This window comes from Carcharodon carcharias, chromosome 22, assembly GCF_017639515.1.
Source record: "Carcharodon carcharias isolate sCarCar2 chromosome 22, sCarCar2.pri, whole genome shotgun sequence".
NCBI lineage: Eukaryota > Metazoa > Chordata > Chondrichthyes > Lamniformes > Lamnidae > Carcharodon > Carcharodon carcharias.
Window position 1 is genome coordinate 23,683,918 of NC_054488.1, and position 24,008 is coordinate 23,707,925.

Genomic DNA, 24,008 nt, shown 5'->3' on the forward strand with positions numbered 1-24,008 from the left:
TCTCTCAACTGTACATTAAAGATCTCATGGCATTTATCAAAGAGTAGCTGTTGAGTTCTCCTAATGTCCTGGCCAATATTTACCTCAAACATGATGAAAACAGGTTGACTTCCCACTAAAACTCATTGCCGTTTGTGGGATCCTGTTGGGCACAAATTGGCTAAGTGTGTCCTACACTACAACAGTAACTACACTTCAGAAGTACCTCATCGGTTGTGAAATACTTTGGGACATCCTGAGGTTATGAAACATGTTTTATAAATGCAAGGATCACTCACCTTTGGGAACAGCAGCTGGAGAGGCAGGCCTGCGGGAGATACACGGAACTGGGAGAGAATAAATACAGCCCAGGGAGCGCGGCCTACATCACTCACCTTCAGGAAAAGCAGTCGGAGAGGCAGACCTGTGAGAGATACACGGAGCGGGGAGAGAATAAGTACAGCCCAGGGAGCGCAGCCTACATCACTCAACTTTGGGAAGAGCAGTCGGAGAGGCAGAACTGCGGGAGATACAAGGAATGGGGATAGAATAAATACAGCCTGGGGAGTGTGGCCCACATCACCCACCTTTGGGAAGAGCAGTCAGAGAGGGGGGACATACGGCGACCTGTCAGCTGCTGAGTTCCAAAGGAGAGTTTTAAAAAATACATTGTGGCATCACAGGAAAGAAACAATTTGATTGGTTGGAGATGAAGCTAGCTGTTTGGTGAGTATCTAGGAAGTGTTTAAGGTTTATTCCATTCCTAAGGTTTATTAAATAGGGCCAAGTTAAATAGAGTTAATAGATGTAAACCAAAGTAAAATAAAGTAAACGTAAAATAAGTAAATTAAAGCCAAGGCAGGACAGCTCGGTTGTGTGGAATGCCTGTCCTGTAATATGTGGGAAGTCATGGATTCTCCCAATGTCCTAGATGACCACATGTGCAGGAAGTGTCACCAACTGCAGAACCTTGAGCTCCGAGTTTCAGAGCTCCAACGGTGGCTGGAGTCACTGTGGCACGTCCGTGAGGCTGAGAGCTACAAGGATAACAACTTTGGTCACACCACAGCTTTGGAACCTGGAGGTAGAAAGGGAATGGGTGACCACTAGGCATTCCACGAAAACTAGCCAGATAGTGCAGGAGTCCCCTGGGGTCCCATTCACAAATCGGTTTTCCATTTGGAAGCTGGTGAGGGTGCTGGTTCCTCAGAGGAGTGCAGTTAGATCCAAGTTTTCGGCACCACAAGCGGCTCTGCTGTACTGGAGAGGAGGAAGAAGAATAGAAGAGCTATAGTGATAGGTAATTCTTTAGTTAGGGGAACAGACAGGCGTTTCTGTGGCCATAGGCATGACTGGATGGTATGTTGCCTCCCTGGTGGCAGGATCAAGGATGTCATGGAGCAGTTGCAGGACACTCTTCTGGGGGAGGGTGATCAGCCAGAGGTTGTGGTCCATGTTGGTACCAATGACATAGGTAGGAAAGGTGATGAGGTCTTGAAAGTAGACTTTAGGGAGCTAGGAAGGAAATTGAAAAGCAGGACCTCTAAAGCAGTACTGGGATCAATATCCTTGCAGGGAGATTTGCTAGTGCTGTTGGGGATGGTTTAAACTAGATTGGCAGGGGGATGGGAACCTGAGGGCAAATTCAGAGCAGGGAACGGAAGATGGAGAATTAGTGAGTGACTCTGAAAGACAGAAGAAACACAGGTTAAAAAGTGTACAGCACAGGAATTTGACAATATTAAAAGGTATATCTGTAAATGCAAGGAGTATAGTAAATAAAGCCGATGAGCTAAGGGCAAAAATATTTTTATTTTCCCCCCTATTTCTATTATTATTTTTAAATTTATTTCCATCCATTGTTTTATGTCCACCTTCTAGCCTATTTCGTTCCCTTCCCCCTACCCCACCCCCACTAGAGCTATCTGTCACTTGCTTGTCCTGCTTTCTACCCTTAATGTCACCATTAGCACATCCTTTGGCTAATATCACCACCGTCAACACCTCTTTGTCTTTTTGTCAATGACATCTTTGGCAATCTCTTCTTTGCTTCCACCTATCACTGGCCCTCTATCCAGCTCTACCTGTCCCACCCACTTCAACCAGCTTATATTTCACCTCATTTCTATTTTTCTTTAGTTCTGATGAAGAGTCATTCGGACTCAAAACGTTAACCGTGTTCCTCTCCACAGATGCTGTCAGACCTGCTGAGTTTTTCCAACTATTTTTGTTTTTGTTTCAGATTTCCAGCATCCACAGTATTTTGCTTTTACATTTGAGGTATTGTATTTTGGTAGGAAGAAAAAGGAGGTCACTTGGAAGGTGGGGTAGAGGAACAAAGGGGCCTCAGCGTATAAATACATCAATCACTAAAAGTTGCGCCACAGGTTTTTTTTTAATTTATTTGTTCATGGGATGTGAGCATCACTGGCTAGGCCAGCATTTATTACCCATCCCTAATTGCACTTGAGAAGGTGCTGATGAGCTGCCTTTTGAATTGCTGCAGACGGTTTGGTGTAGGTACATCTGCAGCTCTGTTAGGTAGGGAGTTCCAGGATTTTGACCGAGCAACAATGAAGGTACGGCGATATAGTTCCAAGACAGGATGGTGTGTGACTTGGAGGGGAACTTTCAGGTGGTGGTGTTCCCATGTGTCTGCTGCCCTTTTCCTTCTAGGTGGTAGAGATCACAGGTTTGGAAGATGCTGTAGAAGGAGACTTGGTGAGTTGCTGCAGTGCATCTTGCTTGTGGTACACACGCTGTTACTATGCACTGGTGGTGGAGAGAGTGAATGTTTAAGGCGGTGGATGGGATACTGGAATTCCTGTTGCAACGGCCTGGGGCTGAGATGTTTGGCCTCCAAAAACAAGAATAATTTTTCCCTGTGTTAGTTATGACTCCAGCCAATTAAGAGTTTTCCACCTGACTTCAATTTTGCTAGGGCTCCTTGATGCCACAGTCAAATGCTGCCTTGACATCAAGGGCACTCTCACCTCACCTCTTGAATTCAGCTCTTTTGTCCATATTTGGACCAAGGTTGTAATGAGTTGAGGAGCTGAGTTGCCCTTGCGGAACACAATCTTAGTGTCAGGTGAGCAGGTTATTGCTGAGTAAGTGCCGCTTGATAGCACTGTCAACAATCTCTTCTATCACTTTACTGATGATCAAGACTAGACTGATGGGGCGGTAATGGCCAGGTTGGATTTGTCCTGCTTTTTGTGGACGGGACATACCTGGGCAATTTTCAACATTGTGAGATAGATGCCAGTGTTGTAGCCGTACTGGAACAGTTTGGCTAGGAGCATGGTTAATTCTGGAGCACAAGTCTTAAGTATTATTGCCAGAATGTTGTTAGGGTCCATAGCCTTTGTAGTGCCCAATGCCTTCAGCGGTTTCTTGATATCACGCTGAGTTATTCCAATTGGCTGAAGATTGGTACCTGTGATGCTGAGGACCTCAGGAGGAGGCTGAGGCACTGGAAAGAGTGCAAAGACAATTTACAAGGATGATACCAGGAAAGGACAGGCTGGGTCTCTTGTAAAAAATAGGCTGAGGGTGACCTAACTAAGGTCTTTAAAATTGATAAAGATTTTGATAGACTGGGTAGAAAGAGCATGTTTCCTTTTGTGCAGAAGAGCATAAGTAGAGAATATAAGATAGTCGCCAAGAAATATAATAGGAAATTCAGAAGTAACTTCCTAACTCAAAGAGTGGAGCGAAAATGGAACTCACTGCCACAGGAAGTGGTTTAAGAAAATAGTAAGAGCAAGCTAGACAAATATATGAGAGAAGATAATAGTCAGTTACAATCGTAGATTTAGATAAAATGAGGAGGCCCAAGTGGAGGCGCATAAACACCATCAGGGACTGGTTGGGCTGAATGGCTCATTATATCCTATATAAAACTATATGAAAATAAATCAACAAGTTGTGAAGAAGAGATAGGATTAAACTAGGTTGCTCCTGGCTTAAACTGAAGCCAAACGAAAATGTACAAGAGTGACAGTGTTTCATTGGGTATAAAGCTGTGTAGAAGGTTCTGAGCGTGAAAGGTGGTAAAAAAAATGCAACACCCTTCACTGCAAAAGGCTGGGTCAACATACGGGTACAAATAGACAGGTTACTGTCGGTCAAATCACATCACGTGACGCCACAATCGTCCCTGTCCCCATTGGACCGAGCTATATCACGTGAACTCAGACTTGACAATGACGCAGGGCAGCAAAACAACTACAATTCCCAGAATCCAGGGCGGAGATGGCGCCTGCGCACCCGGAACAAACCGCAACCACCGGGGCGGGGAGTGGGTACAGCGCATGTGCAGTACGACTTGATGGACAAGAGGCGAAGCACAGCTCCCAGGATGGCGAACAGCGCAGGCGTAATGAGCCGGCCGCCGGCTGGAGGCTGGGCCGGGTGGCCCCGCGCAGACGCAGTGCGCCACCGGCGGGTGGTTTGCGGCTGTGCCGGGCAGCCGGCGGTGGGGTGGCTACACCTGGGCCGCGGATGGAGGAGGCCAAGGCTCCCAGTGATTCAGTGATGGCGGGTCACGGCCCTGAAAACTGGTTGTCCGGCTGGGAGCGGCAGTGCCTGGAAGAGGACGAGCGGCAGGCCGGGCCCGGGGCGGCGGCGGAGAGCGGGGCCGGTGGCACTGAGTCCGAGGCCCAGAGACAGCGGTTGTGGCTCTGCTTCCAGAACTCGGCCACTGCCATCGCCCAGCTCTACAAAGGTACTCGGGTGGAGTGGGGAGAGGGAAGAAGAAGCAGAGGGTGAGGTTGGGGGAGGGGGCGGAAGAGGGTGAGGTTGGGGGGGGAGGAGGCGGAAGGGGGTGAGGTTGGGGGGGGGGAGGAGGCGGAAGGGGGTGAGGTTGGAGGGGAGGAGGCGGAAGGGGGTGAGGTTGGGGGGGAGGAGGCGGAAGGGGGTGAGGTTGGGGGGGGGAGGAGGCGGAAGGGGGTGAGGTTGGGGGGGGGGAGGAGGCGGAAGGGGGTGAGGTTGGAGGGGGAGCAGGCGGAAGGGGGTGAGGTTGGGGGTGGAGCAGGCGGAAGGGGGTGAGGTTGGGGGGGGGAGGCGGAAGGGGGTGAGGTTGGGGGGGAGGAGGAGGCGGATGGGGGTGAGGTTGGGGGGGAGGAGGAGGCGGATGGGGGTGAGGTTGGGGGGGGAGGAGGCGGAAGGGGGTGAGGTTGGGGGGGAGGAGGAGGCGGATGGGGGTGAGGTTGGGGGTGAGGTTGGGGGGGGGAGCAGGCGGAAGGGGGTGAGGTTGGGGAGGGGGGAGGCGGAAGGGGGTGAGGTTGGGGGGGAGGAGGAGGCGGAAGGGGGTGAGGCTGGGGGGGAGGAGGAGGCGGAAGGGGGTGAGGTTGGGGGAGGAGGAGGCGGAAGGGGGTGAGGTTGGGGGAGGAGGAGGCGGAAGGGGGTGAGGTTGGGGGAGGAGGAGGCGGAAGGGGGTGAGGTTGGGGGAGGAGGAGGCGGAAGGGGGTGAGGTTGGGGGAGGAGGAGGCGGAAGGGGGTGAGGTTGGGGAGGGGGGAGGCGGAAGGGGGTGAGGTTGGGGAGGGGGGAGGCGGAAGGGGGTGAGGTTGGGGAGGGGGGAGGCGGAAGGGGGTGAGGTTGGGGAGGGGGGAGGCGGAAGGGGGTGAGGTTGGGGAGGGGGGAGGCGGAAGGGGGTGAGGTTGGGGAGGGGGGAGGCGGAAGGGGGTGAGGTTGGGGAGGGGGGAGGCGGAAGGGGGTGAGGTTGGGGAGGGGGGAGGCGGAAGGGGGTGAGGTTGGGGAGGGGGGAGGCGGAAGGGGGTGAGGTTGGGGAGGGGGGAGGCGGAAGGGGGTGAGGTTGGGGAGGGGGGAGGCGGAAGGGGGTGAGGTTGGGGAGGGAGGGGGGTAATGGACCAGAGTGGAGGGAGGTGGTGAGTGGTGACAGGAAGAGGAGGGGTGTGGGGGAAGAATCTTTAGAGGTGGAAGAAAGGGAGCGTGACAGATACTGAGTGGGGGGCAAGAGTGGGGGGATCGACTGGATGGGTGAGGTGCAAGAGACTTAAGGAGAGGGAAGGGGAAGAGACTGGAGTGGGGTGTGTTGAGAAGTGTCTGGAGGGTTTCAATTTTAGGATTAATCCTACGATTCACTGCTGCTAATGCAACTTTCACAAAATAGCTGTTTAAAACCTGTGCCATATCCATCTTGCCAATCTGATTCTACCCTGAGGAATTCATGAAATCCTGCTCAATTATAAGTTGTCTCCTGGCTGAAGGTGATTTTTGAAGGTATTCAGCTCTTGTTCAGTGTCATTGTTATCCCAACCCAGTCATTTGGTGTCCTTGCAAATTTATTGTTATAATCTGGTATGTACTGGTAGGTACGGGTCAGTCACTGTCTAACACGGGTACAGCACTGGTGGGGACAGGTCTGTCACTGTATGACACTGGGGTACAGTACAGGCGGGGACGGGTCTGCTAGTGTATAACACGGGTACAGTACTGGCGGGAGTGGGCCTGTCACTGTATGACACTGGGATACATTACTGGTGGGGGCGGGTCTGTCAGTGTATAACATTGGGGTACAGTACTGGTGGGGACAGGTCTGTCACTGTATAACACTGGCTTACACTGTTAGTAGCAACACAGTAAACATAATATGATCAAATGGAACCTTTGTCATATTTTTCTTATTTGCCTGACACGGTTCTTTAAGGGATTTTATTAACAATAATCTGTTTATCCATCCCAGTTATTAATAGTTACTTTATTTCAGTCCTGTTTGTTTTTCAGTAAGTTTCCATTGTGGAGCTCAGCAGCTTGACACAAATGAATTGATCAAGATTGAGTGGAACTGGTTTAATCAGCATTTAAGGTCGGGGTGGGGGAGGTGGGGGGGTGTTGGTCACGTTTTAGTTAAGGGTTCCAATTTAAAAAATTATGTTGCCTTTTCAGATCGTGTATATGAGCAGCAGCTGGGCATTCAGAGCCTGTGGAAGCCATTCCAGGCAGCAGCTACTTCTGTTACTTGTCTGTATAAAGGTAGGTCACTGTTCAAATCATTAAGTGTGTGGTTGACCAGTGTTCTGTGGATCCCAAATGGCTCTCAGGTCCTTCAAAGTCCAGCAGAATGTTTATGCTTAGGTTTTAGTGGCATGTTCTAATTGACTGTCCAGGGTCTACAAGTTTGGAAAGGGCTTTTCTCTTTCTTTGGCCCTGCTGTTCCATCTGTGTATAAAATCTTAAATAGACAAGACCAAGGATTGATAAGGCATCTCACACCTCAGGATACCACAAAGTGCTTCATGGCTAATGAGTCACTGTTATGTCGACAAAAGTAAGGACCTATTTGCAGTTGTCTGAGATATTGAACCCAAGAAATGGATTTGAAGCGATCCTACTCTACCCGGCCCCAAAAAAACTTCATGGGAAGTGCGCAAGTTGAGTAACGCTGATAGTTAATCCCTCTCTACTTCAAGTTTTGCCAAGATAGCGGAACAAGGGGAAGTATACTAAAACTGCTGTACCGGCAAATTAGGAAAGAAATCGAAAGTTATAATGTAGCACTGCAGTCGGTGCTTAGAAAGTGAGTGTGTGTGTGTGTGTGCCTTGCAAGCAACAACCCCTCTAATTTTCTTTTGGGAGTGTGTGGGCCATTTAATTTTTTTATGCAGCTGCGCATACACGGTATTTAAAGTACCAACTTATGCAGGAACTTTTGGGTTGCTACGCAGCTAAGTGAATGTTGCTTCGAGTGCCTGTGTGTGTATCATTCCCCTGGGACAGCCATCATTTCTGTTCCCTTAAGTCCAAGGGATGCAGATTTGAAATTTAGCTTTTAATCACTCATCGCTAAATCTAACCTCAACCCTTGATTTTGACCTACAGGTCAAGGGTTACAGGGTAGATGGGGAAGCTGACCTTAGCGCCATGGTGCAGGAAGCCATTCCAGTGAGGAGTGTAAAAGGGAATCTGATAGCGATGGAAGACACTATAACCAGGGGAATAGATGCAGTTCTCTGCAGCTGTGACAAGGAGTACTGAAGGTTGCGTTGCTGCCCAGTGCCTTGGTCCGCCAGGAACCAATGACAAAGGTAGAACTAGGAATGATTTTCTGCTGAGGGAGTTTGAGGAATGATGCTCTATATTAATGAGGATTATTACTTAAGCCACATGCAGCTCAGCATAGGGTCGAGCAGATTAGAGAATTAAATGTGTGGCGCAGTGGTGTGGAAATAAGGGGTTTTGGTTCATAAGGAACTGTCACCAATACTTGGCAAAGAGGAAGCTGTTCCATTGTGTAGGCTGCATTTACCCTGAGCTGGGACCAATGTCCCAGCAAATCGTGTAACTGGGGCTGAGGATAGAGATTTAAATTAAAAGTGGGAGGGGTCAGATAAAGGGGGATTAAGAAACCTAAAGAGAAAAATCAATGCAATAGATCATTGTAGCAATTTGGGTAAAGACGAGCAGAATGGGCTAGGAAGTGACAGAGTGTAACGACAATAGTGCACCAGCAGATAAAAGAATAGTGTTAAAGTAAAATGAAAGGTACCTCATCTGAATGCACAAAGCATTCATAATAAAGAGACAAGCTAACAGCACAAATAGAGATGAATGGGTTTGATCAAATCGCCATTGCAGAGACACAGTTGCAAGGTTTCCAAGCTTAAATAAATATTTCAGGGTGCACAACATTTTGAAAAGACAGACAGAGTGCAAGAGGAGAGCTAGCCATGATAATAGGATGAGATAAACAGTTATAAGAGAGGATCTTGGCTCAGAAGATCAGAAAGTGGAATAAGTTTGGGTGGGGATTAGAAATAACAAGGCTCACTGTTGGGAGTAGTTTACAAGTCCCTAACAGTGGTTATACTGTCGAACAGAGCATTAAATGCAAAGGAGCTTTTAAACTTCATATAGACTGGACAAATCAAACTGACAAAGTTAGTCTGGAAGATAAGTTTGTAGAATGTTTTCACGACAGCTTCCTAGAACAAAACATGGTGGAACCAATTAGAGATAAGAATATTTTATATCTATGAATTCTGTAATGAGGCATGATTAGTGAAAGATTCATTGGGAAAATGTAATCATCATACATTGAATTCCATATTAATTTTGAGGGTGACAAACTCAAGTCCAAACAAGAATCTTAAACTTAAAGCTAATAACATAGGTATGAGGGGAAAGCTAGCTAAACTCAATTGGGTGAAAAGACTAAAAGGTATGGCAGTAAATAAACAGTGGGAAATTTTAAGAAATTATTCAACATTTTCAAAAATATGTTCCATTAAAAGAAACTTGGTGAAAAAGATCCATCCGTGGCTTACGAGGGAAGTTAAGGATAGTGATAGATTAAAAGAGGCTTATAATTTTGCAAAGAATAGTAATAAGTCTGAAGGTTGGGAAAGTTTAAAAATCAGCAAGGGGTGACTGAGAAGTTGGTAAAAAAAAAAGTGCAAAACAAATTGACTGTAATCTGGCCCGAAATGTAAAAACGGATTATAAGAGCATTTTCAAGTAGATAAAAAGGAGAGTAGCTAAAGTAAATGTTAATCCCTCAGAGGTAGAGATTGGAGAAAAAGTCAGCTGGAACAAAGAAATGGCAAAGTTGTCGAACAGGTGTTTTGCTTGTATAAGGCACAAATTACACATCAAAGTGGGGTGGGATGGTAACCAAGAAGCTAATAAGAAAGAAGGACATAAAGTAATAGAGAGAAAAGTATTGGAGAAACTTAAAGGACTAAAAGCTGACAAATCCCCAGGATCTGATGGCTTACACCCTAAGGTTCTAAAAGTGATAGCTCTAGAGATATTAGATGCACTGGTTATGATTTTCCAGAACTCCATAGATTCTAGAATAGCCCCAGTGGATTAGAAGTTAGCAGTTCAAGAGAAAGGGAGCGAGGAAACAATGGAATTACATGGTGGTAGGTTATAACTTATAGGGTAGATCAAGGGGCGACAGCAGACGGTGTAGACTTGAATTTTCAAAAGGCAGTCAAAAAGGTGCTGGACAAAAGGTTAATATGTAAAATAGGGCTGATGGGGTTGGAGGTAATATGTTTAACATGGATGGAGGATTGGTCAGTGGAAAGGAAGCAGAGAGTAGGGATATATGGGGCATTTTCAAGTTGGCAGACTAACTAATGGAGTGCCGCAAGGATCTATACTCAGGGGTCTCAGCTACTTACAATCTGTATTAATGACTTAGATGAAGAGATGGTGAGTAATGAATGTGGGAATGAAGCTGCCGGGTGAGCACAAAGAAGCTGCAGTGTAAATGAGTGGACAACAAAGTGTCAGAGTAGAATGTGGGGAATTGAGAGGTTATTCATTTTAGTAGCAAGAATAGAAAAACAATATTTAAAAGGAGTGAAACTTCTAAATGATCAGAGAGACTTGTATAGGTACAGCAAGCAAGTAGGAAGGCAAATGACATGTTGGCCTTTATTGCAAGGGGATTAAAGTACAAGAATAAGTGAGTCTTGCTACAATTGTATAGGGCTTTGGTGAGACCACATCTGGAGTATTGTGCACAGTTTTGGTCTCCATATTTAAGGAAGGATACACCTGCATTGGAGAGAGGGGGTACAGCAAAGGATCAATCAGTTGGTTCCTGGAATAAGGTTGTCCTATAATGAGATGCTGAGTGAATTAGGTTGGAGTTCAGAAGAATGAGAGGTGATCTCATTAAAGCATACAACATTCTGAAGGGGCTTGACAGGGTAGAGACTGAGAGGTTGTTTCACCGGGCTGAGGAATCTGGAACACAGTCTGAAGATTAAGGGACAATCATTTAGAACTGAGAAGAGACATCTCACCTCTGCTCCATCGTTGAATATATTCACAGCTGAGAGAGACATTTTTTTTCTCTCGAGGGATATGGGGAGCAGGTGGGAAGTGAAGTTAAATCTGATCAGTCATTGTGTTGAATAGTGGAGAAGGGTCAGGAGGTCATGGGGTCCATTCCTCTTATATTTTACCTTATGTTCTAGGTGGACCACATAAAAGACTATGAAACCCTGCTCTTCTCTGCTGAAACTGCTCACTCTTCCAAGATCAAATTGGAATCACCCCTGACTTTTCCTGCACTGCTTAGTTTTCCTAAACACCTCCAGAAAGTAGTGAGAGGAGCTCACATTCTTTGCAATAAGATTGAAACCATCCATTTTTGTCACTTCCCTTAAGTTATTCCCGTGCCATGTCCCTGCACTTGCATATTTCTCTTGTTTCTCTCCTCATGCCCTTGTCCATGAGATCAACAGCCTATTCCCATCAATCTGTCAGCCACCAAATTTCCCGTCCTGGCCTCATGTTAACTGATGTTGTTAATGGTGTGTACTCTTCAGGTACTGTCCCCTAGGTCCTAAATCCTGGAATTTGTGCCCTCACAATCAGTCATCCCATCAGTGCTTCCAATCTAGACTCCTGCATGGTGAACAATAAATTCTGAGGTTCTCCAGTCACTTGACAATTGTTTCCCCAATCATAGGTTACAACAGGAATAAAAGCGCCAGCTTGGTAGTTACTGATCTGCTCTGATCGCATGGGTGCTGTACTGTGCAACTGCTGCATTGTTAGGAGTGCCATACTTTGAATGAGATGTTAAACGGAGGTCTGAACGGAGGTGAATAATGAGAAAGTAATAGGTTTGTATTTTGCAGGGATGAGATTGAATGGACTGTGGGATGGCTTTCATCTAAATAGTGATTTTGTACTTTAATCAGTCTGCTTTCACTTGTTTTCTTGTACTTCGCTCTGATTCCACTGAGAGGAAATTTGCATGCACAAGCCATAAATGCACGTGTATATTTGGTTTCATCTTTCGTCATTTTAGATGCCAAGCTACTTTTGAAAGTACACTATATAGGAATCCCTGGTAACTCAATTTACACCCATGGTCTAACGTTCACCTTTTCCTTTTTCCAGATGGGCTTGAAGCCTACAGAGCGAGCTTGGATTTGGGCGTGCAGGCAGGCTATCAGAGGAGAAACAAGGAAATGCTGGCTTGGGTGAAAAAGAGGAGGCACATCATCCACCGAGAGGACTTGCTCAGCTTCCTGTGTAGGAAGTCGCCACCCTTGAGAAACAGCAGATTGGCACCTCGGCTAAACATACCCTCATCAGTGTTGGCACAGGAAGATTCAAACAGGACTACTGAGGGTGACCTGCAGGCTTTTACTGATGCCATTGCTGTGCATGGTAAATGAAAGGTTATTCAGAATGATTTCTGACTGACATCTCATTCGGGCCCATTTTGAGAAGTGTGAGGTTATAAACTGGTGCTTGACTGCTTGATATTTTGAGAGTTAGTCTTGTAGGACTGTTCCTCCTGGTGCCACTTCACAAGCTCCTTTTGTCTTCCAGAACCTTACTGTGACCTTCTGCAGCCCTACATCCCAGCTGAACTCCAACTCTAGCCTCCTGTACATCAACACTCCATCATTGCTGACCTGCCCACCCCCTCACTTGCACCATTGCCCAGCAGTTATTTTACTATTGACTTGAGTATTCTGTCATTATTATTGAAGTCCCTTCCTGATCCTTGCTATTCTTCTGCACTGTGAAGAACCCACTGACTCTGTGATCTTGTTGCTGCTCTCTGGAGCTCCCTCCCTGACTCCTCCACTTTGTGCTACCTCTTCCCCCACCTTCAATAGCCTCTTAAAAAACCATCAGCTACGTTTCCAATCACCCTAATCCGTTGTTTGTTCCTACCTTACCCCCCTGCACCAAATCCCATAACCTCTCAGACCTGCACTGTAAATTGATATTTCGAGGTCAGGTCAGACCAGCAGAATCTGAGGCATGTTTAAATGAACATCCTGTGACCTCTGTCATCTTTTTTGACATTCCCAACCCCCACCATGGTAAGGTAGTCTAGGGTCTTGGATGTGTGTAACAATCTGAGGTACCTCGCCTTGTCATTCTTCCTGGGCCCATTGGTGCACTTTGTCTTGCTGTGTCTTTCCTATCTGGTGATAAGTCAAATGTCTTACCTGGAATTCGGATACTGTTAACCCTGTATGTGTTGCAGTGCAGACTCCACTAACTGTACAAGTTTAAATGTTTGACAGCCTGCCTAGCCACTTGATTTTAAATCTCATTTACTTTCCTGCCTTCCAAGGCAACATACAAGGCAACAAGGTGGTATGTATTTTGTAACATTACCTATTGACTGAATTCTGCAATATTGGGAGGAAACCTGTAAAGGAAGTCTGCTGGGAGGTTGGAATGAATACCATTTTACCCAGAAACGGATTATTTTTCAAGGGGTTAGTATAGAGGGAAATTAATTCATTTCGCATCCCAAGTCTGCTGTTACAGCCAGTGAAGGGGCTTGTAGGACTGTTTGTGATTGTTTTCCTTCTGTAATACTCGGGAGGTAGCCATCACAGGTAAGGCTAATATTTATTGTCCATCCCTAGGTGGTGTTTGGTGACCTTCATGAGCCACTGCACCTTGTCCTTTGTAGTGATATAACTGAGTGGCTTGTCTGGCCATCTGAGGGGACAGGGAAGAGTCAGTCACATTGCAGCCCCAGTTCTCCATGTAGTGATTTGCTAATGATGAATGGCTGGAGGTGAGGCACATCTTCACAGGGAGGTGGAGCTGGGATTGAAACAACCCTTGCAGAGATGTTCCTTGCAGCTGACTTCAGAGCTGTTTTGACAAATCTCCATTGTGTTTTAAAACTCAAAAGTGTAATAAATATTTATAACTTTGTGGCATAGAACAATAGAAATTTATAGTACTGAAGCCAATTAGTCCATCGTGTCTCTGCTGGCTGTTTGCTAGAGCAGCCCCAATCTTAATCCCACTGCCCTTCTCTCCCCACAGTCCTGTATCTCCCTCGACTTTAAATATTTATTAATTATCCCTAAAAAGAAGCAGTGGTCTGAGCCTTGACTTCTCCCTGTGGCAAAACCCTCCAACAACCTTTTGTGTAGAGATTGTGTCTAACTCTCTTTGATCATTTTATAATTCATTTCCCCTCATCTCCAACTCCCCAAACAGAATATACTGGAAGCTCTTTATGGCTTTAATATCCTCTGTAATGAATCACCCAGTATTACACAGTTCTGTAACTGGCCTTATCATTTTCTTGTACAAATTGATCAATACCTGTTCCTATTTATAAACCCCAGTATGGTGCTGCTGCTCTTTATTGCTTTAGTGACCTGCCCTCACGTTTAGAGAATTTTACATTTGACTCATCCCTTTCCTTGGGTTGACTGATCCACCATTCTGGCTGTAGTGGAAGCCTCTTAACCCTGTCCTACCCCTTCCTGGACTGTTTGAAGGACAGAGTAATGTTGGTCACTGGGTGGCAGAGGGAGAGTGTAGAATTGAGATTTATAGTTTTTCTTCTGTTTGCTGTCCCCATTTCCCACCCCCACAGGCCTCAGTGGTGCCATGGCGAACGTCAGCATGCGCTCAGGAACACCTGGGTCCCCGACGCACGCAGGCAGCAACTCTGCCTCGGTGCGCAGGCGTGGCAGCCTGCAGGACGTGGACTTAAATAGCTTTATAGCCGAAGAGATGGCCCGCCACTTGGACAGCTCGAGGAAGAGGGCTCCAGCCCAATGTAACGACGTCATCACTGAGTCACCCAGTCACAAGCGAAGCCGAATGCTATGAATGGATGAAGAGCAAGTTCCTGAACGGCTGGAGGTAATCCTGCACGTCAGGCAACCGGGCGGTTGAAGCAGGGAATAGTAGGAACCAAAAAAACACAAGTAAACCTTTGGCCAAACTTTGGAACAAATGTTTATTAAATAAAAGTGTATTGTGATTACTTCAATTTTGCGACACATCCATACTTGAAAATGCAATATCAAAGTGGGTTTTTAAAGGGCATTATGAAGATTTTGGTCTAAGTATTGCCTGCAAACTGCATTACATGGCTCAGTTATGTATTTTTCATTTTCTTTTTGTAATTTTCCTTTGGCACTTTATTTAACAGTAATTTTGAGAATTGTTTATAACAACCTGGCTTGCAGTTACTTGACCCTGTGTGGCTCCTGGTGCCTATGTACCAGGCTGTGTGCCATCCTTCCCTTCCTGATCTTATTGTCACTTGTTGGTCTATTGTTGAACACAGGGTATTTGGCTCTTAAAAGCATGAAGGTGAATATTTCTCAGAAGTTCAGTTATTGTCAGTGACCCAGAACAATTGGGGCATTTGCGCTAGGGGTACTCAATCCTCCTCTGGCATCCCAATGTGCTCTGAAATGGGAGATTTGCAAAGTTGTTGCCAGTACACCACCGAACACGGGAGTGACAGGAACCAGGGTGTAGGATGTTTGTCCTCTACATCCACAGAAAAATGGGCTTAATGTGCATGAAAGCTAGCTGTGAACTGATAATTTCCTAAGACTGTCCACTGACATGTCTGTAAAGGGATTGCTGCATTCTGTGCGTGCTGTTTCTAGAGTCCCTCAGTGTCTTCATTTAAAACCAGATTACCTTGACCTTGCACCTCAAAGGCTAAACAATGTTTTCAAAGTCTTTAAGGTTACAGAATGCATTACTGTGAAGTAATGTGACTCAGAGAAAGCTGTGCGTGAATGCTTCATTGCTGACCATTGTATTGTCCTGGTCACGGAGAGTCAAGTAATTGTAAAAAGGTTTAAAATGTTAATCATACCTGTTTGAATTGTGCAAAACTTTGAATTGCAATGTTCTGGCTAATCACAGTTGTGAATCCAATAAATACTGAAGCATCAAATCTCTCAACCTGCCTAGTCTCTCCTTATCTCCCTCCTTTGGTTGAATTCATTGGGCCAGATCTTCTGCTATCAGTTGTGGCAATGGACTGAACTTAAGTTGCTGTTACACTTTAGGGACCATCAGAAGCCCTGACGTGCGCACATGCGCGTAATTGCCCATTCTGATGGGCTTCATTGTGCTGCCCCAACCACCACGCCAATGTCTCTTACGTTAATTTCACTGAGATTTGGGCTAGATGTGTGCTACTTACCCAGATGCTACCCTAGAAATGTTGCACAGTTTAAAATCTGATGTAAGTCAGTGGTTACCAATGTAGCTCTACCCACCTCGACCTGACATGACTACCCCACCCACCCACTCACCTGCCCAATGAAAACCTTTGAGACCTTTTAAGGAGTTAACCTGAAAACCTGTTTTCGGCGCCGGTCCCCTCCTGCTGCTCTTCGCCAATGCTCCCCTTGAAAGGCTGCACTGATCCATCGCTGCTGCAGCTGGGACCGGATGTCCCAGCTGGAAGAGTGCAAAGGTGAGAGCGCAGAGATCTTTGCAGGCAGCAGAGGTTGCCACTGTGCTGCTGCTGAGCGGCAGGTCTAGGCCATTGAGTTCAGTTGGGATTTGGTTCCAAGGACCCATCCCTATAGGCTTTCCAACTTTCTCCATATGTGGCCCTAAATAGTTATTTGGCCATGGACTGCATCACATGAACAAACCCTATTGCCATTCGATGTCCACACAAACACGCTTTCCTGCAGGTGTGTAGATAATGTCTCTTTCCCCCTTCTCACTCAGATATCTAGCAGATTCTGATTACTTCTCTGTGAAAGGCAGTAAATATACTGCAAAAACTTAAAGCTAAAGTTTATTGATTGGTAAAGTAATTCACAGGAGCAGTAAGACACGGTAAGTTATTGAGTACAATAATTTGTACGAAGTATCCCTTGAGGTAAATAACCTCTTCACTGGCTCAGGGGTAGCATTCTCATCTGAGGTTGTAAGTTTGAGACTCATTCCAGGGACTTGAGCCATACTGTGGGAGTGCTGCACTGTTGGAGATGCTGTCATTTGGATGAGACATTAAAACCTGTCTGCCTTAGGCGGCAGTAAAAGATTCCATGGCAGTATTTGAAGAATAGTAATGAATTCTACCCAAAGTCCTGACCAATATTTACACCTTTGTCATGAATGGATTCTGGATCATTATCTCAGTGCTGTTGGTGGGCCTTTGTTGTGTTGCATTTCCTCCATTACAATAGTGACTACACTTAATTGTAAAGCTTTTTGGTATCAACCAATAGATGCTATAGAAATGTAATTTAATTTTTTTTTGGTTTTGATCTTCTAGAATTCCTTAGATTGTCCTCCATGGATTAGATGTTAGCAAATGTAACCCCACAATCGAAGAAAGGAGGGAAAGAGATAAAATGAGGAGCTATAGGCCAGGGAGTCTGATGATTAGGCAGGAGTCAACATGGTTTTATGAAAGGGAAATCAAGTTTGACAAATCTTAGTCTTTTGAAGATGCAACTAGCAGGTTAGATAAGGGGCCAAGGATAATTGGGCGCAATATATTTCGATTTTCGGAAGGTTATCCCTAAGGTGCCACAAAAGGTTTTACACAAGCTTGGGGTCCATAAGAATGGAGGGGTAATATATTAACAGGGATTGAGTTTTGGTTAACAAAAAAATAAATAAGGGATCACTTGGATTTGCAGGGTAGAGTACCACATTGATCAGTGCTGGGGCCTCAGCTACTTACCATCTATATTAATGACTTTGAGGGGTGCAATATTTCCAAGTTTCCTGACCCTACAGAGCTAAATGTTGAAAGTAAGTTTTGAGGGGGATTCAAAGAGATTGCAAAGGGAATGAGAAGTTACTGGGCAAGAAGATGGCTGAAATAATATAATAATGAGGAAGTATGAGTTTATCTGCTTTGGTAAGAAATGGAAAAGCAGAATATTTTCTAAAATGGTGAGAAACTAGGAAACATTGGTGTTAAAGGAATCTGGACCTGCTTTTGAACGAAGGTTAACACATCCAAGTACCGCATAGAATTAAGGCAAATGGTATGTTAACCTTTATTGCAAGTGGGTTGGGGTATGAGAGAAAATCTTGTGGTTATGCAAGCTCTGAGACCACACCTAGAGTATATACGGCTTGGCTCCTTACCTAAGGACGAATGTTCTTACCTTAGAGGTTGTGTAACAAAGGAGCAGTTTTCATATTAGAATATTGCTGATTTCCTGTAAATACCTCACTCGTGATTTAGTAATCTGTAACTCTTTCGAGTACAAACCCGTTTCCATCTGTTTCAGATGAAGTTACATTGTTTCATAGTTTGCCATCGTGAGATTTGAACTCTTGATCTTGGGGTTACAAACCCAGTACCATAACCACTTGGCTATTTAGGCCAAGCTAAAAAATTACTCTGTCCTTCGAGCCGGAATTGAACCAGCGACCTAAGGATTTCTTGAGCTTAATCTCTGCAGTACTGAATTTGTCTGTTCCATGGTTGGTTAACCTGTAATTGTCGACATTTAGAACAACCTGCTTTAACTGTAAAGCAGCTTTTAATTTCTGAACCAATGTGTTAACACAAAGAATATCCATCCAGCTGTACCCATCCAGGCAAGTGGCCCGTATTCCACCACACTCCAGACTTGTACTTTGTAGATGATCCAACAGAGGGCAGTAGTGAGAAGTGACTGAAAAGCATTCTGGGAGAAGTCAGGGCAGTCACTACAACTCAGAAGGGGATCAAGGAGGACCCACTGTCAAAGAACGGAATAGCCCCAAACATTACATTGTTGTCGTGTTTCCATTCCCTCCCTTCCCCCCTCAAACCAAAAAAAAGAGAGAGAAGGAGAGGCAATACCTTCAGGAGTGCACCAGACCCGCGAGGAACACTCTTCTTAAAGTGGATTTTTTAAAAAAGCAGCTGATTGGTGAGTAAATCCTGGTGAGTTTTTTTCAGTCTATTAAAGTAATTAATTGCTTAATATTTAGGTAGGAGCTAAAAAAAAAGCATTGAGTAGTACAACATGTATAATTAGTCAAGAAACAAGGTTCCTAGCCAACATAAATAAGGCCCCGAGCTAGCATATTTTTTAAGGGAGTAATTAGCTGAATCAATAAGGATGTCATGGCAGGAGAACTCAGACCCGTGATATGCTCCTCCTGCAGGATGTGGGAAATGAAGGACGCTTCCAGCATCTCTGGTGGAAGGTGTGTCCAAATGCAGCTTCTAGCTAACTGGATTTCGGAGCTGGAGCTGCAGGTGGACTCATTGTGGAGCATCTGCGATGCTGAGCAAGTTGTGGATAGCACGTTTAGTGAGGTGGTCACACCACAGGTGAAGATTAGACAGGCAGAAAGGGAATGTGTGACCATCAGGAACAGTAAAAGACTCAGGAAGATAGTGCAGGAGTCCCCTGTGGTCATCCCCCTCTCTAACAGATATACCACTGTGGATACTGTTGGGGGGGAGATGGCCTCTCAGGGGAAAGCAGCAACAGCCAAGTTCATGACACCGTGGGTGGCTCTGCTGCTCAGAGGGGGGGGAGGAAAACAAGTGGCAGGGCTAAAGTGATAGGGGATTCAATAGTTAGGGGCACAGACAAACGCTTCTGTGGCCGCAAACATGAAACAAGGATGGTATGTTGCCTCCATGGTGCCAGGGTCCAGGATGTCACTGAGCAGCTGCAGGACATTCTGGGGAGGGAAGGTAAACAGCCAGTGGTCATGATACACATTGGTACCAACGACATAGGTTAACTAGGGGATGAGGACCTGCAAGCTCAGTGCAGGAAGTCAGGAGATAAATTAAAATGCAGGACCTCCAATGTAGTAATCTCAGGATTACTCCCAGTTCCACATGCTAGCGAGAGCAGGAATAAGACCAAATGAACACATGGCTGGAGAGATGGTGTAGCCGGGAGGGATTCAGATTGTTGAGGCACTGGGACCGGTTCTGGGGAAGGTGGGGTCTGTACAAACCGGACGGGCTGCACCCAGGCAGAGCTGGGACCAGTGTCCTTGCGGGGGCTTTTGCTAGTTCTGTTGGGGAGTATTTAAACCAGTGTGGCAGGGGGATGGGATCCCAGGAGGAGGATCAGATAGGTCAGATTCAGATCAAAAAAATGGAGGTAGAACAATAGCTAAGGACATTGTGATAGACATGGAGTTACAGGAGAAGCAAAGTTTAAAAAGTGTCCAGCAAGGGAAATTGAAGGGGTTAAACTGTTTATACTTCAATGCAAGGAGTATTACAAACAAGGTGGATGAGATAAGGGCACAGGTAGACACATGGCAGCAGGATGTCATTGCTATAACAGACCTGGCTAAAGGAGGGACAAAACTGGCAGCTTAATATCCCTGGTTATAGAGTCTTCAGACATGATAGAGTAGGGGATAAAAAAGGAGGTGGGGTAGCGTTAATGGTTAAAGAATCAATTCCAGTTGTGAGAAGGGATGATATATTAAATGGGTCAACAAAGAGGCTTTATGGATTGAGCTTAGAAATAAAAAAAGAGGCAGTCACACTACTGGGAGTATACTACAGACCCCCAAATAGTGAAAGGGAGATAGAAGAGCAAATATGTAGGCAAATTTCTACTTGTAAAAGCAAAAGAGCAATAATAGTAGGAGACTTCAGCTATCCTAATATCAACTGGGATTCAAACAATATAAGGGGCACTGAGGGAGAAAAATTCATGTAGTGTGTCCAGTAAAATTCTTTCAACCAATTAGTGACAAACCCAATGAGAGGAGATGCAATTCTAGACCTAGTCTTGAGGAACGAAGAAGGGTAAGTGGGTGAAGTGACAGTTGGTGACCATATCGGGGACAGTGATCACAATTCAGTTAGATTTAGCATTACCATGGAAAGGACAGAGATAAGGCAGGAGTAAAAGTCTTCAACTGGGGGAAGGCAAATTTTGCAGAAATGAGAAGAGACTTGGCTGAGGTGGACTGGACAGCACTGCTGGAGGATAAAAGAGTGGAAAACCAGTGGGAAGCACTTAAAAGCAAGATCCTAATTGTACAAAGTAGACATATCCCCTACAAAAATAAGAGTGGTACTGCCAAATCTAGACCCCCCTGGTTATCCAGAGGAATACAGGGGAAGATCAAACAGAAAAAGAAAGCGTACGATAGGCACAAAGAATTAAGCACTGCAGATAGCCTAGACGAATATAGGAAGTTCAGGGATGAAATAAAAAAGGAAATAAGGAAATCAAAGAGAGGGCATGAAAAAAGATTAGCAAGTAAAGTTAAAGATAACCCAAAGATGTTTTACAAATACATTAATGCTAAAAGGTTAGTTAAGGAAAAAGTGGGACCCATCAAAGATGAAGGTGGAAACTTGCGTGTAGATTAAGAGACTGTGGGAAGAGTTTTGAATGAATATTTTGTCTCTGTGTTTACAAAGGAAAGGGAGAATATAGATATAGTAGTCCAGGAGGAACACTCAGATATTGGATGGGAATAAAGAGAGAGGAAGTACTCGAAAGGTTGAAATCCTTGAAAGTTGTTAAGTCACCAGGGCCAGATGGATTTTTTCCGAGCTGCTGAAGGGAGTCAGAGAGGAGATAGCAGATGTTCTGAGGATGATTTTCCAATCTCCACTAGATACAGGGGAGGTACCAGAGGACTGGAGAAATGCTAACGTCGTTCCATTGTTTAAAAAGGGATCAAAGGAAATGCCAAACAATTATAGGCCAGTTAGTCTTACATCGGTGATGAGCAAATTAGTAGAATCAATCCTGAGAGACAGGATTAACTGTCATGTGGAAAGGCATGGACTAGTCAGGGATGGTCAGCATGGATTTGTTAAAGGAAGGTCTTGCCTCACAAATTTGATTGAATTCTTTGAGGAGGTTGATGGAGGTACTGCAGTGGATTTTAGCAAGGCATTTGACAAGGTCCCACATGGCAGATTTGTCATGAAGGTAAAAGCCCATGGGATTCACGGTAATGTGGCAAATTGGATGAAAGGTTGGCTTTGTAATAGGAAACAAAGGGTAATGGTCGATGGATGCCCTTGCGAATGGAAAGTTGTCTCAAGTGGTGTTCCACAAGGCTCGGTGTTGGGACCCTTGCTTTTTTGTTATATATTAACAATTTGGACGTGAACGTAGGGGGCACAATTGGGAAATTTGCAGATGACACAAAGATTGGCTGATTAGTGGATAGTGTAGAGGATAGCCATAATCTCCAAAACAATATAGATGGGTTGGTGGAGTGGGCGGTAAAGTAGTAGATGGATTTTAACATAGAGAAGTGTGAGGTCAAACATTTACAGGGATTACACAATAAATGGGAATATACTAAGAAGGGTAGATGAAGTGAGAGATCTTGGTGTACAAATACACAGATGCCTGAAGGCAGCAGTTCAAGTGGACAAGGTTGTAAAGAAGGCATATGGAATGCTCTCCTTCACTGGCAGAGGTATAGAATATAAAAGTAAGGATATAATCTTGGAATTGTATAAAACACTAGTGAGGCCACAACTGGAGTATTGTGTGCAATTCTGGTCACCACATTACAGGAAGGACGTAATAGCTCTGGAGAGAGTGCAGAGGAGGTTTAGAAGAATGTTGCCAGGGTTAGAAAAGTGTAACTACGAGGAGAGATTGGATAGGTTTGGGTTATTTTCCTTCGAACAAAGAAGGCTGAGAGGTGACTTGATTGAGGTGTACAAAATTATGAGGGGAATAAATAGAGTGGACAGGATAAAATTGTTTCCCTTGGTGGAGAATCCTAGAACCAGAGGACATAGATTCAACATAAGTGGCAGAAGGTGTAGGGGGGACATGAGGAAGAAGTTTTTTTACGCAGAGGGTAGTGGGTGTCTGGAATTCGCTGCCCAAGTTGATGGTAGAGGCAGAAACTCTAAACTCTTTTAAAAAGTACCTGGATCTGCACCTTAAGTGCTGTAAGCTGCAGAGCTATGGGCCGGGTGCAGGAGGTGGGATTAGAAAGGGCACCTGGGTGTCCTCAGGCTGGCATGGACAAGATGGGCTGAATGGCCTCCTTCTGTGCTGTAACCTTTCTATGATTCTATGATGGATAGTCTTTGGGGAGTCGAGAGGTGAGTTACTTGCTGCATAATTATGTTGTACACCGTGCTCCAATGCATTACTTCATGATCCCATACAGCCTCTGACCTGCTATAGTAGCCATGACATTTATGTAGCTGGTCCAGTTGAGTTTCTGGTTAGTGGTGATCCCAGGATAGTGGTGGATCTTGGGACAGCAATGCCATTGCAAGTTAAGGGAAAATGAAAACTCTCTAAGATTTTCCATTCCCCCCACCAACGCCCCTACTTTCATGTACAACATAAGTGCAACTCATGTTAACACACCACCAGCCTTATTGGATCCAGGGAAAGTGCAATTTCCAGAGAATCTAACCCCCCCCCCACCACCCCCGGGTTGTGTTGATCATTAAGGTATATAGGAGCTGGATCCTTGACCTCCATCAGAGTCGCGCCTTTCTGGGGACAGAAATATCTCACCTTTCCCAGGCAGGGCCTGTGCATGGAGGTGTTTAAATGCATTGACACAGGCGTCATCCCTACCAATCACAAAGCCCAGAGGGCAATTCCTGTGTAATATTGTTTACAGAGTGAGAATGGTAGAGGAGCATGTTTCCCTCAGTCACAGCCACTTTTGCACCAGACCATGAGGTGGGTGTAGTATATCCTCATCCTCAGTAGCCTATGGGAAATCAAGGACTCAGAAGAATTTCCCCAAGTAACTGCCTACTTCTCCCTGCCCAAGATCCATTGATGTGGGAGAGGGGGTTTAGCTGAATATTGTTTCCTTTCAATCTGAGTAATTATTTACTTTATGTACTTTAGTGTTCACTGCTCTTAGCATCTCAAATTACTGCATCCTTGAACAAAAGAATCTTATAGCACAGGAGGACGCCACTCAGTCCATAGTATCTGTGCCGGCTCCTTGAAAGAGCTATCTAGTTGGTTCCACTCCCCTGCACTTTCCCTGTAGCCCTGCAAATCTCTGTTTCAAGTATTTGTCCAATTCCCTTTTTAAAGTTACTATTGAATTTGCTTCCACTGCCCTTTCAGGCAATGCAATGTTTGTTGCAAAGCAGCAGAAGGCTATTCAGTCCATGATCACTTCATTCAGCCTAGCTTCAAAAGAAGAAATCGGAAACTTTTTAGAAGAGCTCCCCAGTACTTTCATTGGGGTTCAATGCCTTCATTACTGAAACATGTTCAGTAAAATGTGGAATAGGATCTTGGAGTTATGCATTGGAGTGCCATGTGTACATTTAGGGGAAGGTCTGTAAAGACCTATAGAAATT

At 45.2% G+C, this 24,008-nt stretch overlaps 1 protein-coding gene across 1 annotated transcript; it reads left to right on the forward strand.

Annotated features, from left to right (window-relative positions):
• The first annotated feature begins 4,391 nt into the window (after positions 1–4,391).
• On the forward strand, positions 4,392–15,674 carry LOC121293540 (UPF0472 protein C16orf72 homolog). The gene is made up of 4 exons (XM_041216554.1): positions 4,392–4,708; positions 6,893–6,979; positions 11,873–12,145; positions 14,346–15,674. The coding sequence occupies exons 1-4, from the start codon at positions 4,486–4,488 to the stop codon at positions 14,582–14,584; spliced, it is 822 nt and encodes a 273-aa protein (XP_041072488.1). The 5' UTR covers positions 4,392–4,485; the 3' UTR covers positions 14,585–15,674.
• Positions 15,675–24,008: the final 8,334 nt, after the last annotated feature.